The 17,394-nt window shown below is 19.6% G+C and overlaps 4 protein-coding genes across 4 annotated transcripts; 3 read left to right on the top strand and 1 right to left on the bottom strand.

Annotated features, from left to right (window-relative positions):
• Positions 1-433: 433 nt before the first annotated feature.
• On the top strand, positions 434-3,469 carry PF3D7_0801800 (mannose-6-phosphate isomerase, putative; the record flags this gene model as incomplete). Its single annotated transcript, XM_001349462.1, has 1 exon — positions 434-3,469. One exon carries the CDS (start codon positions 434-436, stop codon positions 3,467-3,469), a length of 3,036 nt encoding a protein of 1,011 aa, XP_001349498.1.
• Positions 3,470-4,623: 1,154 nt separating this feature from the next.
• PF3D7_0801700 (sentrin-specific protease 2, putative) lies at positions 4,624-10,202 on the bottom strand (the record flags this gene model as incomplete). Its single annotated transcript, XM_002808761.1, has 3 exons — positions 4,624-4,765; positions 4,877-8,876; positions 8,990-10,202. 3 exons carry the CDS (start codon positions 10,200-10,202, stop codon positions 4,624-4,626), a joined length of 5,355 nt encoding a protein of 1,784 aa, XP_002808807.1.
• Positions 10,203-12,943: 2,741 nt separating this feature from the next.
• PF3D7_0801600 (conserved protein, unknown function) lies at positions 12,944-13,321 on the top strand (the record flags this gene model as incomplete). Its single annotated transcript, XM_001349464.1, has 1 exon — positions 12,944-13,321. One exon carries the CDS (start codon positions 12,944-12,946, stop codon positions 13,319-13,321), a length of 378 nt encoding a protein of 125 aa, XP_001349500.1.
• A 937-nt stretch (positions 13,322-14,258) lies between these two features.
• On the top strand, positions 14,259-15,908 carry PF3D7_0801500 (nucleolar protein 10, putative; the record flags this gene model as incomplete). The annotated part of the gene is made up of 1 exon (XM_001349465.1): positions 14,259-15,908. The coding sequence occupies one exon, from the start codon at positions 14,259-14,261 to the stop codon at positions 15,906-15,908; it is 1,650 nt and encodes a 549-aa protein (XP_001349501.1).
• Between the last annotated feature and the right edge of the window lie 1,486 nt (positions 15,909-17,394).

Here is a 17,394-nt window from a genome sequence, read left to right as displayed (position 1 = left end):
AAGAAAATAAGAGAAAGGAATAATACCCACTCATAATATATAGATATAATATATAAGTACGTTTTGTATATTTTCTCTCTCTCCCTCTCTATAAATATATAAAAATAAATAAATAAATAAAAATATATATATATATATATATATAAATATATATTTATTTTTGGATAATAAAATAAATTTTTAGTGTATAATAAATAATTATCGTGTTATATTTTTTTGTGATATATATATATATTACTGTGTGTATTATAAGAAAAGAGATATAGCGAATTCTTAAGAGATTTACATATATATTTATATATATGTATATATTTGTGTAGATGTTGTAATATCTTGTCACACATATATATATATATATATATATATATATATATATATATAACAATATATATTTATACATATATTAATTTTTGTATCTGGTTATACCATCAGAATGAGCAAGCTGTGTATTAATGAGTGTATTCCGTACGTTCAGAAATATGAATGGGGTAAAGGAAAAGATGGACTGGTTTATGAAGTGATGAAAAATATAGTGCAAGATAATCATGATATTATAAAAAAAGAAATAGATCATTTGGAGTATTTGAGAGAATATATGGATGAGTATGATGATAATAAAGATGATGAGGAAGACGTGGAAAAAGATGATGGTGTAAATAATAATGATGAGGAAAAAAATGGGAAAGACAAGAAAAAAAAAAATAAAGAAAAAAAAAATAATGAAAAGGATGGAATGGATAATGATATAAATAATGTGTCAAAAAATATAAGGGATAATAATAAAAGTAATGATGATGATAATAATAAAAATAATAATAATAATGATAAATATGCTGAGCTTTGGATTGGTAATCATGATAAAAGTCCTAATTTAGTTGTATATAAAAATAGTTTGGTAAAAATTGAAGAATTTTTAAAAATATATCAAAAAAAAAAAAATAAGAAAAGTAAACTTATGAAATTTTTTTATAAAAAAGTAGAAAACACGAAAAATAAATATATGAATAAAAAAAAGTTTTCAACAAAATCAGAAGATATTATTAATAAGAATAATAATACTACTAAAGGTAGTACATTAGGTGGAGAAAATGATTTGAAAAGATATTCAGATATTGAATTTGCTTCTTTAAATAATGATAGTACAAAAGAAAAAGAAGATATGAATGAACAAGAACAATTATTAGAAGAAGAAGAAGTGGATAAGAATACCTTATTTCCATATTTATTTAAGATGTTATCAATATCAAAACCTTTAAGTATTCAAATACATCCAAATGAACAGCAAACATTATATTTGAATACAATGAATCCTCTTTTATATAAAGATAAAATTTTTAAAACAGAAATGTGTGTTTGTATTAATTCAATGACTCTTTTGTGTGGTTTTATGAACATTTTTAAAATAGCATTTCTTATAAGAAATATTAAAGAATTGAATGATTTTTTTTTGAAAAGAGGTCACCAGCTTAACCAAAATTGTGATAGCACACATCAAAAGAAAGCGGATGAGCTTAAGTTTGATAAGAAGGGTCCAAATGAAATTGTTTTGAAGGATGATACGAATTATAATAAGAAAGATAACACGAACGGTATCACAAAGGATACATTGGATGATAACAAGGAAAAAAAGCACACCGACGATAACATCAGTAAAAATAACCATAAAAATAATAACAATAATAATAATAACAATAATAATAACAAAAGTAATAACAATAATAATAACAAGAACAATAACAAGAACAATAATATAAATAAAGAAAACAAAGTAGAGAGTGGTGTTGAACTTGCCTTAATAACCCAGTTGTTGTCATCTTCGCCATCTGCTTCTTCCTCATGTGGAAATATAAATATAGATTCAGGAAAAGATGAGAAAAAAGATATGTTTTATTTATTTGATTTGTTTTATTCTAGCAAGGATGATCATGTGGAAGAAGTATTATCCATGTTATCAAGAATATACATTTATATTATAAACTATGCTTTAAAAAGAGGTAATGGATTGAGTTATGATGTTATATCTGTTATTGATAATTATGCAGAATGTATACAAAAGTATGTTTATGATGAGAATTTTTATTCTTCCTTTTATAAGAATGAGAAATTTTTAGAACTTAATATTAACCTAGGAAATCTTATTAAAGTCGAAAAAGAAAAATTACAAAATAGCTTGAGTGAAAATAAATTTAATACAGATCTTACCGAATCTGATATGGATGAAGTAGATGAAGATGAAAAAGATGAGAAAACCATAAGTGATGATGGTGTTGTGGATTCATATGATGTGTCAAAAAAAAAAGATAAAAAAAAAGTATCACTAGAATATGAAAAAGGGATGGATAATAACAATGATCAATTGGATAAGCAAAAAAAAAAAACATCAAAGGGAACCACCACCACTACCACCACAAACAACAATAACAACAACAATAATAATAATAATAATAATAGTTGTAGTAGTAGTAATAGTAGTGCTATGATAAAAGGAATTCATTGTGAATATGATAAAAAAAAAACTGATGATGACGGTACAAAGGTGTGCGAAAAAGAATGTGCAACGGGATGCTCAAACGAATATACTAATGTATATGATAATTTGAACAAACAAAATGATCCATATTTTATAAGTAGAAAAAAAATCAAAGCTTTTTATGAACACATGTATAAATTCTTAATATATCGTATTCTATTAGTAGAAAATGATACCTTAAATGAATGTGTTACTTCTATAATAGAAAAAAATGAAAAATATCAATCTTTTATAAATGATGATGAGACTTTTAAGAAGAAAACAGAGAAATTATATGCTGATATATGTAAGAAAAAGAATTATGAAAACCTATGTAAAGAAACGGAAAATTTTATTATCCATAGTATTTTTGAACTTTTAAAAAATGTATCAATGTATTATGCTAATGATGGAGGAAGAATTTTCCTTTTTATTTTACAACTTATTAATTTAAACGATGGAGATGTTGTATATATAAAACCCGGTGTTATCCATTCCTATATTTCTGGTCATTGTTTAGAGTGTATGACAAATTCTGATCTTGTTATCAGAGGTGGATTAACAAATAAAGAAATCGACAAATTAAATTTTATTAAATATGTTAATTATAAAAATAATTATCCTATTATTTTAGAAAAAGAATTTATTAATTATAATATTATGTCTTATAGTTATCACAGAATGAAACATTTCAAAATTTTATGTATTACCATCAGACCAGGAGAAGTCATTAATTACGTTTTTTCAGAAAAAAGTTTCACTTCATGTATAGTACTTTCAACCAACAGAAAAGTTAAAATCAAAGGAAAGAAAAATGATAAAAAAAAAGCAAGTATTAAAAATGTACGAAAAGGTATGATACTCTTTATAGCCCCCAGTGTTATGGTAACTATATCTAATTTGTATGCCAATCCAGAAGATGGAAATAAGGAGTTTGTGATATATTGTGCAACTTCATAAGGGTCGATTAAATAAATAAATATATATGTATATTATATATATATATATATATATATATATATATATTTATTTATTTATTTATTTATTTGTTTATATTTATTTTTAATTTTTGACGATGAAGGGATGATGGTGGAAAATAGCTAGCTATTTGAAGAATATACATATTTTTTTTTTTTTTTTTTTTTCGAGCGCATTTAAAATTGAAAAAGCTAGCTGTGTTTGTTCAGAATTATATAAGTAGTTTTATTTTTCTTCTTTTATTTACTAAAAGGATCAAAGTTATAGAGTTTTTTTTTTTTTTTTTTCTTTACCTATATATATATATATGATAACATATTTTATTTTATCTTATCAGTTTTTTTCTTTATTTGATATATATGATATATATTGGATATAATATTTGATTTGGTTTTATTATATTGTATTTCGTTTTATTTATTTATTTATTTATTTATTTATTATTTTTTTTTTTCTTGATTATTGTAGTTATTATTTTTAATAAGCATTTCAAGTTTATGGTTTTTATTTCGTATTTTATATGAGAAAAAAAAAAAAGAAAAAAAAAAAGACCAAATGTGGTTTATTTATATATGTGTTATTTATTTTGATTTATGATTTATAATATTTAGTATGCTTTATATTTAGATCCGGTTTAATAATTTTGCGCTTTATAAAACATATTCAAGGATTCATATAGTTTTTCCTTAATTTTTTTAAGAGAGTACATGACTCAACAGTTTATTATATTATATTATATTATATTATATTTTATATGTTATTTTTTTATTTTTATTTGCATTTTAAAATATTTAGGAAACAATAATATAAAAAATAAAGAAAAAAGAAAAAAAAATAAATGAACTAATAACAATTTTTAAATTAAATATAAAATAATAAAAAAAATAAATATGTCTACATATATATATATATATATATATACAATTTTTGTGAAAAATGAAGATTATAAATATAAAGACATATAATTGATGACAACATGAAGTTATATTAACAAAAAAATAAATGAAAAAAGAAAAAATTGATATTAAAAGAAATCACTAAATATTAAAAATAGAAATAAATATTATATATATATATATATATATATGTGCATGTTCCCCATGCTTCCATTATAAATTTTTTTTAATTGGTTTTAATTAAGTGTCTATATATTTGTCCTTTTTAATTTGATTATCTCCATTCATTAAAAATAATAAATTCAAAACTTCGATATGGTTTGGAGATTTCCAATTTATAACGTCTTTCATATATAAGAGCATCTTCTTCATTTGCTTTCTCCTATTGAAATAGAAAGTGAAAAAAAATGTAAACACGTTAAAAAAAAAAAAAAAAAAAAAAAAGAAAAAGCACATATATATACATATATATATTTATTTATTTATTTTTTACTTTATATTTATGTCCCTTTGGCCAAACCACGGGGCAGGTCTATTGGATCTAAGCCTTGAATAAACATAATTATTACTATGATTATGTTGCGAATATTTATTAGATGTAGTAAAAATAGATTTGTTATGATAAAGTTCATTATTATTTAATTTATCCTTATAAGGATTTATCAAATCTCGTTCTACTAAATGTTTATTCAAACATAGATGCAAAATAAATTGTATAATATATATTCCACAATCATAACTATTATTTTGCTTAGGAAGAACTTTAGGATATATAAATTTAAAAACAATTTTTGGAATATCATTATCCATTTTGTTATGTTTCATTTCTATTTTATTATTAATGTTCATATGATCTGAATTATATATATGTTCAATATATATTTTTATTTTTTCTAAAATTTTATTTCCTTTAACAGATGGAAATAAAGAATCTAGATAAATCATATATGCTACTTTGTTCTGTTTATTTGATTTTTCTTCTTTTAGCTCTTTCATTTTGTTTTGTATAAAATTATTATTTAAACTATTAATCTTATTATGGAAATGATTCATATTATTATTACTATCATCAATATTATTACTATCATCAATATTATCACTATCATCAATATTATTACTATCATCAATATTATCACTATCATCAATATTATTACTATCATCAATATTATCACTATCATCAATATTATTACTATCATCAATATTATTACTATCATCAATATTATCACTGTAATCATTATTATCACTGTAATCATTATTATCACTGTAATCATTATTACTATTTATTGAAGAGCCTTTTCCTTTTCTTTTATTCCAAGAATTTCCTTGGGAATATAAAAAAGTATATTCATCTGGGTCACTAGAACTTATACGATTATTACAGAAAATATCGTTTTGTATTTCATTATTAATATTCTTATCTATAATACGGAAACGATCTTTTATTATATCATAATTAAATTTATCTGCATTTATACAATATCTATTAAAAAAGTATGAATCATATGATCTGTTCCTTAACTTGATATACCACTTTGATTTTAAATTTCCTTTTTCTTTATTTTTAGAATCATTATTTGTACCTTTTAAAGAAATTTCATTTGATTGTTTTTTATCAGATGGATTTTTTTTTTCCCCCTTTTTATCTAAAATGATACAACTATCATTGTTCTTTTCATCAGCGTAGCAATTTTGTTTGTTTTTGTGTTTGTTTTTGTGATCTTGTTCTTCTTCTTGTTCTTCTTCTTGTTCTTCTTCTTGTTCTTCTTCTTGTTTTTTTTCTTGTTTTTTTTCTTGTTTTTTTTCTTGTTTTTTTTCTTGTTTTTTTTCTTGTTTTTTTTCTTGTTTTTTTTCTTGTTTTTTTTCTTGTTTTTCCTTTTCTTCATTATTACGAGAGTGCATTCGATTTTCGTTTATTGTTTGTTTGGTGATATTGGAACATGATAAACTGTGTAAACTATCACGTTTTTTATTTTCGTCATCGTTAAAAGGAAAATATATAAGAACCAAAGACCAATGCGTATTTTCAATATTTACTGGAATAAATACATATGTGTATTCATAAATTTTTTTGTTTAATTTTTTTATCCATCCAGTAGTATTAAGATAAGCTTTTAGAACATCGTCATATAATTCTAATTTTTTATAAAAAAAAGTATTAAAAATATATGTATCGTTTAAATTTTTATTGATATTTAGAATAAATGAAGAAATATAATTATTAAAAAAATCTATTATAGAATCATCAATATATTTAGACTTATTTAATCTAAAAATATTATCATTATCTATAATATAATTATTTAAATTCCATACATTTTGTTTGTTAGATATTTTTTGATTTATGTAATGTTTTAGTATTTCTGTATCTAGTTGTTTTTCTTTTTCCATAAATTCTAATTTAGCTTTTTCTATTTTAGAAAAATTTAAAAAGGTCGTTATATAAAATTTTAATTTTTCTGTATATTTAAAATTTCGATAATTATAATAAATAACCTTTACAATATCATATAAGGTATTAACTTTATGATTAAGAAAATATCTTGTTGCAGATGAATTTATATTATATATAACATTTGTATTGTGGTTTTTATGTATTGTTGATTTATTTGGATTGTATTCTTTATTACTACTTTGATTAATTTGATGATGATTAGTTATTAGATCTTTATCATTACTTTTATCTTTTGATGTGAATTTTTCATTACTATGATGTTTTAGGTTTTTTGAATATTCATTACAGGGGTTATTGTAAATACTATTATTACCCAAATTAATTTTATTATTATTATTATTATTATTATTATTGGATATTTTCTTATTAGTAACAACATAATCGATATTTAAACTTTGTTTATTTATTACATAATTTGTAACCTTTCCGGGGTCACTTCCTTTTATACTTATGTTTTCTTCATTTATAGATTCGGTGTTTCTAATAGAAATAGAATCACTTTGTTTGTTATATGGTTGGGGGTTATGCATATATTTTTTACTATCATCATCATCATCATCATCATCATCACCATCATCGTCATCATCACCATCACCATCATCATCATCATCATCATCACCATCATCGTCATCATCACTATCACCATCATCATCACCATCATCATCATCACCATCACCATCACCATCACCATCATCATCATCATCATCATTTTTATTACCACCATTGTTCATATAAATAACCGAATCTTCACTGCTATCATTTTTCGCATACATCATTTTTTTGTCTTCATTTTGAGCGTCAGAATAATTCTGGACATTATATATTTTTCGTTTTCTAGCATTTTTCATATCTAAGGTATCACTTATATAAATTTCTTTTTCAGCGTTTACATGATCATCATTTTTTCCTTCTATATATGAGTAGCATGAAGAAGCGTCAGATATTGGAGGATATGCTTTTTCCTCATTTGTATTATTACCACGATCATATATATTGTTTATGTTATTATTTTTTCTATTCATATTTATGTTTACTTCTTCATTATACACTTCCTGATTTATATCTTTTGAAATATACATTTGACCATTATAAATAAATGTAGAATTCTTATTAGTATTATTATCAATTTGACAACATGCTAAATTATTTGTAGAAGAATCCATTTGGTTATTATCTTGTTGGTTTGTTTTCTTCATATTTCTTTTGTCATGCATAATATTTTTATTAGTTTCTTTTTGTATTTCTTCTTTATCTTTTGAATTATCAGACAAAGCTAAATTAAAAATAAGACTTTTATCATTTGCTTGTAATTCATCATTCTGTATATTATTATGATGTGATATTTTCATTTTGTTATAACATTCCTGGTTTTTTTCTTTATCATGAGAATTGGAAATGTATGGTTGGTCATCATCCGTAAATGATTGATAACTACAAGATTCATTTGAATATGATTTATCGCTAGAAGATTTATTTGAAGATGTATTATTAATATATGATTTATCGAAAGATATGTTTTTATCTTCAGCATATGTAACACATTCATTTGTTATAGAATCTTTATTTTTTATTACATGTTTTTCATTTTCTTTTTTATTATTATAAAAAGAATTATATATTTCATTTGAAAGATAATTTGATTTTTTAAATTTCTGAATTTTTTCTTTTTTACATATAACATATTTTTTTATTAATGCTTCGTCATCATTTTTCAAATTTAAATTTAATAAAATCCATTTTATTTTTAAATTATTTCTTGTGAGTAGGTTCATTTTTTTTTTTTTTTTCTCCTCTTTTTTACATATTTCTTGATCATTAGTTATAACTTCTGAATCGCTAAATTGAAGATCATTACTACATATACTTATATCACTTTCGTAATGTTCCAAAAAATTAACAAAAAAATCGTCCTTTTTCATTTTGTGAATTATTGATTTATATTTGTAACTTTTACCTATTTTGGTGAGTTCCTTTTGTATATAGTGGTGCCTTATATCTTTTAAAAACCCTGATATTTGTTTCACGTTATTTTGTTCTTTGCCTAATAAAAAAAAAAAAAAAAAAAATATATATATATATATATATATATATATATATATAAATACACATATACACTTATACATTTATACACTTATATTTATGCACATATTTTACTTTGGTCAATGTGCGAAAACTGATTCATATATATATTTGATGGCTCATTAAAATAAAGAAATAAGGTTTTCATTTCGTTATCATCTGTTTTATTATCATTCGAAAATTTTTTCTCTTCATCCTTACATATATTTTTGTCCTTATTATTTTCTGAACAAGTCAGGTAATTTTTATTGAAATTATTTTTCAAAGAATATTGAGTATCTGTATTATTTGTGTTTACAATAAAATTATTTATTTGTTGATGACCACTATTTGAATCATGATTAATGTCAGATTTTTGTTCATATGTTTGTTGTTCTGTTTTTATTGTATTTTGTGTTTTATTAATTTTTTGTTGTAATATAAGTTTCAATGAATTTAAAGTTTTATCATCTGTTGTTTGTAATTTGGTATATTCAATATTTGAGAGATCATATGAACAATTAATGCTATCAAATAATTTTTTAATGAATATTTTTTTTTTATAATTATAATTATGATAATTATCTTCTATGTTACCTTGTTTTTTTTCTATATTATGGTTTGTTTTTATATCTTTGGATGAGGACGAGGATAGATATTCATCAATTGTAATACTTTGTGGATAATTATAAGAATGATAAATATGTTCATTTTCATGTTTATTTATTTTTTTTTTTATGTGGTCTTCCATATAATTTTCTATATTCCTTTCTAGATTATTTTCCATTTTTATTTTTACATTTCGTTCGTTGTTATTCACGGCTATATCTAAAGAATGTCCTACATTATTATTTATACAATGATTGTCTTTACTTTTTGTTTTGTTATTATTTATATTGTTATCATCAGCGTCGCTGTCATTTTTTTTTTTCTTTTTTTTGGTATATTTACATTGAACTTGATATATGAATATTTCATCGTTTTTTTTATTTAAGCATAAATATAGTTTTACTTTTTTTTTTTTATAAAAATGATAGAGATATTTATTCTGATCAGAATTTTTTATATTAGTACTTGGATAAAATGAAATAATTTTTGAATTTCCACATAAATAAGAAATAAGTTCCACAATAATAAAATTATCGTTTATTTTGTTATTACATTCTTCGTTGTTATCATCTGATGATAATATCTCACATAAATTATTTGCACCTTGGTCTTGTTTAATATTTTTCTTATCTAAGTATTTGGAGCTTTTTTTATTATGTATATCTTTAAATCGACATTCTTTGTTATTACTACTTTTCATATTCTTAATATGATATACGTTATATATATGTTATATATATGTAATACATATGTAATACATATGTTATAAATATGTTATAAATATGTTATAAATATGTTATAAATATGTTTATATGTGTTATGCATATGTTATAAATATATTATGCATATGTTATAAATATATTACGCATATGTTTTATATATATGTTATACATATTTTTTGTGTGATTTATATTTTTCATATTTTTTCTTCCTCTTATTTTTTATAAATTATATATAAATGAGGCACATCTAAAAATGGGTGTGGCTTCTCACATATATATATATATATATATATATATATAATACATCTATAAAGTTATGATTTTATTTTGGTATCATATCAATATAATGTTTCAACATGATATATTATATAACCTATGCTTTTTTCGAAAACGTAAGTTCTTAAACAACCTCTTTAATAATATATATATATATATATATATATATATATATATATTTTTATATAATATTCTATTATATATAAGATGCTGAAGAAAAAAAAAAAATATATATATATATATAAAATAAAGGATAAAAGATAAAATAAAAATGTCATCAATATGTAATAAAATATATTATGAAAAATATAATTACAATAATAAAAAGATTAAAGGAAAAAAATAATAAAATAACACGATATAAGTAGAAATACTACGATGCTTAAAATATATACATGATAAAATAAAAATATTATATATATATATATATATATATATATATATATATAGCAAATATTAATATATGTAAAGTTAAATATTTTTTTTTATGGTGAAAAATATATTTTTATATTTAAATAATATTTAAACTACATTATGTATACTTAGGCACAATATTTATATTATATATAATTATATATATATATATATATATATATATATATATATATATATATATATATATACATATATATGATAATATTATGTATATTTTTCTTTTATTATATTTTTTTATTACTCAAAAAAAAAAAAAAAATAATAAACATAAATATACACATTGTAAATACATATATATTAAATATATATATATATGTTACTTCGTTTTGAAAATATTAATTATTTCCATACAACACTTAAATAATAAAAGTGAGAATAGTTATATTCTATTATATTTTAGAAATCGTAAAATGAAATCTATAAACTGGTACTTGGTATTATTTTACATGTATGTGATATGTATATTTTAAAAGGATAGGAGAAATGCGATAAGGATTAAACTTTATATATATGAAAATATTTTCAGCAGATTTTTATTTTTAAATAAATAGTTCAAAATTAAAGGATATAAATTGTAATATATATATATTACACATACGTGATGTTATAAATATTCTGAGGAATCGATAACTTATCCGTCCTCAAAGTTTTTTTTTTCATTATTTTATTTATATATATCTTGTTAAATAAATGAAATATTATATAAATAAATAAATAAATATATATATATATATATATATATATATTTATATATGTAATAGTTTAATGGGCGTTGTGGACAAAAGAAAAAAAGGATGCATTTCGTATTAAATGTTTTTATTGAAAAAAAAAAAAAAAAAATATATATATATACTTAATGTACATATATATATATATATATATATTTTTTTTTTTATGTACTAATTTTGAAAATATGCGAACCAGTTGTTTATTTGTTTGTTTTTCCAAATGTAAAATTATGATGATCATATAAATTTTGTAGAGTATTTTTATATTATATTCTCTCTATACATATTTCACGGACTTTTTATTTTTATTTATTTATTTGTTTATTTGTTTATTTATTTGTATATTTATTTATTTATTTATTTCATTTTTTTTTTTTTTTTTTTTTTTTTCTTAAAGGAATATCATAACTATGAACATATATATTTATTCTTAGTACATAATATTATTTTTAAATTGATTATTCAGTATGCTCAAGTTATTTTATCATTTTATTTTTTTTTTTATCCTTATATTTTAAAAATTAACATTGGATAATTTTTGTTTTAAAAATGTAATTATATATATATATATATATATATATATATATTTAATTTCACACATATATATAATTATTATAGTGTATCATATATGAATTTTATCTTTTATATATATATATATATATATATATATTTTTCCATAATTTGTATATTACACAATTATATATTATATATTATATAGTACATATTTATGTAAGAGGATATATTTTTATTATAATATGTTTAAAAGAAAAAGATAAAATAAATTGAACTTTTATTGTAAGAACATATAAAGTTATAGGTATTTTTTTAAATTTTTAATGAGAGAAATTATAATATGAAAAAATAAATACAGAAGAATGTAAATATAAATATATATATATATATATATATATAATACAAATTTTTAAGAAGATATATATAAGTGTGTTTAACCTTAATAAAAAGGAGTGAAGAAAATAGTCACATTTTTTTTTTTTTTTTTTTTTTTTTTTTTCTTTTTTTTTGTTGTTGAAATATATATTTAAGAGAATTGCCATATATGGTATAACATATATATAATATATATATATATATTTTTTTTTTTTTGAAGGATTACATTTTATAACATATATAAACAGGTATGTTAAAAAGATGGAAAGACAATATTATAATGTCAAGAATGCATGATGACATAAATATTTAAATGGAAACAATAATAATAATAATTATTATTATATATATGTATATATTTATTTTATTTTATTTTTCCCTTGTATAGGATAATGGATATAAATTTAGAAGAGAGGTCATATACCTCGCCTTTGTTATATTACATATATAATAAGGATGATAAAATAAATAGAATTTCTCCTGGTGAAATGAAGAATAAAAGTTTTATACCTTATAGTATAAGATTATGTAATTTACCAATAAAAAATACGAAGGATAATTCATATATGTCTAATATAAATTCTTTAAATATAATTAATATGTTACCTTTATCTTTATTTTCTAATTATAATAGTAACAATATGACATCAACTGATATTTTATTTCTACCAAAATTTTCAACCTTTCTATTTTTTACCATACCAATATTTGTAATGTTGCCTAACCTTACGTTATATACAAAGCACTGGTTTTTCTATGCCCCCAAATAAAAAAAAAATATATATATATATAATATGTACATATTGTATAAATATATGAATATTATATATTATGTATATGTATATATTTATATGTTTTTTTTTTTTTTATTTTTTATTTTTTATTTTTTTTTATTTGTTTATTTGTTTCTCTTTTTATTTATAACTTAAATAACACCAAAGAAAAAAAACAAAAAATTAAAAAAATAAACCTTAATTTATTTTTAATATATTTTTGTAAGAAAAAGAAATGGTTAGATTTTTATCCTTCCCAATAAAATAAAATATATATATATATATATATATATATTATATATTATGATTAGGATCAATATTTATAATATATGTTTATTTTTTTAAATAATAAACTATATATATAAATGAAAACATTCATCATAGGAGGGTGTCAAAGAAAAAATAAATATGTATTTATTATGATAGATATTATATATATATATATATATATATAGTATTAAATATACGTAATATAATTTATTTTAAAACGTGGAGAAATAATGCCTATAATAAAAAATATAATTATATATTATATATATATAATATAATATAATATAATATATTTCTGACTTGAAAAAAAAAGAAAATATTTGAAATTATAATAAATATATATAATATATTATATATATATATGTTCTCTTTTTTTTTTTTTTTTTTTTTTTTTTTTTTTCTGTTGTTTTTACTACGTTGATATAAAATAAATATTTGCGTTAAATTAATATTTAATAATATATTTATGTAACAAATAATCAACGTTTTATTATTTTTATATATTAAATAAACATATATATTATATATTATATTTATTTATTTTTTTTTTATGTTAAAATGAATGAGAAATGATTTAGTTAAAGTCATAAAAATTGTAAGTAGAAGAATTATCAAATTTATGAAAATTATAAAATATTAGATAAAAAAAAAAAAAAAAAAAAAAATGATAAAATCTTTTATAAACAATGGAATTACGATTTATTCGTTAACATCTGGTAAGCTGAACCCCGAGAATAGTAACAATTCGTTTGGTAGAAAAAATAAGAATTTTCAAAAGGATGTTAAAAACAATTCTGTTGAGATATTACATGATTTGGAATTTCCTGGAAAAAGTGATGAGATAAAAATAAGTGATGACGGTAGATATTTTTGTATAAGTGGAATGTATCCTCCCCAAGTAGGTTTATATGATACTAAAGAGTTGTCTATAAAACATCGACGTCATTTTGATGAGGAGGTTCGAACTTTTGAATTTTTGAGTAGTAATTATGAGAAGATTGTTTTTTTGTGTAAAAATAGATATATAGAATTTCATAATGCAGCTGGGAAATATCATAAGATGCGTATTCCTAAGGAAGGACGTAATATAATGTATAATAAAGAAAATTGTAATTTATATATATGTGGTTCATTTGATAGTATATATAATTTAAATTTACAAAATGGTTGTTATGAGAATAGTTTAAAAACAAAAAATGAAGAGAATAATTTTGTTTGTAAGAATCCACAACTTCCTATTTTTTGTACAGGAGGAACAGAGGGGATTTTAGAAATATGGGACGAAAGAATAAAAAAAAGTATTAATTTTTTAAATATGGGAAATGAATATGATGAATTAACATCATGTTCTTTTTCGGATAATGGATTGAAAATAGCGATAGGTTCTGAAAAAGGTATAGTAAAATTATATGATATAAGACATAATAAGCCCTTATTTATTAAAGATCATTGTAATGATTTAGCTATAAACAAAATAGAATTTTTAAAAATTAATAATAATAAATATATATATAATAATATAGATGATAATATTTTATATAATAATGACAATACATCATGTAATGAATTTATTGCTTCTTGTGATTCTAATTGTATAAAAGTATATTCAGAAAAGAAAAATAATTTATTATCATTACAAGTTATCAATTTTAATGATGAAAAAAAAAATAATAGTAGTAATAAAAAAATGAAATTATTAAATAATGAATTTATAAATATAAATTCATTTACATTTTATAAAAATTCAGGATTATGTTTTATACCTTGTGATAATAAAAAAGTATTTATTTATTTTATACCTATTATTGGTATAGCCCCAGAATGGTGTAATTTCTTAGATAGTATAACTGAAGAGTTAGAAGAAAAAGAAAGATATAAGAAAGATGATGAAATTGATAATTTTTCAAATGAACTTTTTGACGATTATTTATTTATAACAAGCCAACAAGTCGATCAACTTAATATTAATCATCTTAAAGGTACCAAAAATTTAATTCCATATTTACATGGATATTATATACCTAGTAAGGTATATGCAGATATCAAGAGTGTTATACATGAAACGGACTTTGAAACATACAAAAAGAATCTAATACAGAAAAAATTAGAACAAAAACAACAAATGAGAATACCACAAAAAAGTACTTTAGTTAATAAAGAATATGTCGATAAATTACTTAACAAAGTACAAAAGAAAATTGATAAGAAACAAAAAGTTCTAGTCGATGCACAAGAATTATTGGAAGATAAAAGGTTTAGTAAATTATTTTATGACCCAGAATATATGGTCGAAACGGTGCACCTGGATGAATAAAAAGGAAAACAGGTGTGAGTGTAGTATAAATAATTTTAATACATACAAAAAAAAAAAAAAAAAAAAAAAATATATATATATATATATATATATATATATACTTATTTATTTGTTTATTTATTTATTTATTTATTTATTTATGTTGTTAATAGCATTTATATATTTATATTATGACATGTCCTTTTTTAAGTATTTCATATTTTTTTTTTTTTTTTTTTTTGTTATTTCTGAATATATACATTTATAAATATATATACATATATGTATATATGTTTGTATATATTATTTTTATTTTTAAATATTATGCTATTAAAAGAACCTCATTTCTCTTTATAAAAAAAAAATAAAAAATAATTAAAGTATAAAATATAAATGATAATATATAACGTATGTATATTATTAAATATAAGTGCAGGCTGAAAATGTATGAAGACGAATATAATATAAATTTACTGTTGTTAAAAGTTAACACGTCTTTGTTCATTGGTCATTATTATATATATATATATATATATATGTATATATTTCTTTATTTTTTTATTTAAGGTGAAATAGAGGAAAAGTTTATATACCTCTTTGTGTGTTCATTAATGAAATATGGAAATGGTCTTATAAGCAATAATGTGTGTTATATAATCACAGGATTACATAAAAATAGATAGAAGAAATAAAAAGAAAAAAAGAAAAATATAAAAATGTGAAAGAACATATATCTTTATTTTCACTTCAATAATATTAAAGTTTATATAAAATAAAAAATGATGTATAATAAAATAATTTATCTTATCTTTTTTTTTTTTTTTTTTTAAATATTCAATGAACATTTTATTTTCCTGTGTGTAATTATAATTTCATACCAATTTGGAAATTGTTAATGTATATTTTTTTTATCACTTAAAGTTATTATTAAAAAAAAAAAAGACTGAATGAAATTTTTTTTTTTGTTGCTTTATTATTTTTATTCATCTTATTAGTATATATATATATAATATATATATATATATATATATATATATATATATATATATATATATATGTATATATATTTTTATTTATTTATTTAAAAATTATATAATATTATATGTTTACACAATATTTCATGTGTATATATTATATATGTGTAAAAAACATAATATAGACAAGGAAAGGAGTGTATATCGTTATTTAAAAGTTTACTATATTTAAAAAAAAAATACAATATTATTATTATATAATATAATAAAAGTTTCCTTTTTTCTACATGAAGGAAAATAATAAAATAATAAAGCATATAAGTATACAATCATTTTAGTTATAGTATATTAATGTTATTTCTTATAACAACAAAATAAAAAATATATACATATTATACATATTATACATATATATACCTTTATATATGGAAACATTTTACGCATTTTTATACTAAATATCACAAAAAAAAAAAAAAAAAAAAAAAAGCAAAAAGAAAACTGGTCATAAATTTATTAACAAATTTAAATTATTT

The sequence above is a fragment of the Plasmodium falciparum genome (genome assembly GCF_000002765.6).
Source record: "Plasmodium falciparum 3D7 genome assembly, chromosome: 8".
Classification (NCBI taxonomy): Eukaryota; Apicomplexa; class Aconoidasida; order Haemosporida; family Plasmodiidae; genus Plasmodium; species Plasmodium falciparum.
The sequence above is the reverse complement of the archived record's forward strand: the minus strand, read 5'-3'. Positions and strand labels throughout refer to the sequence as shown.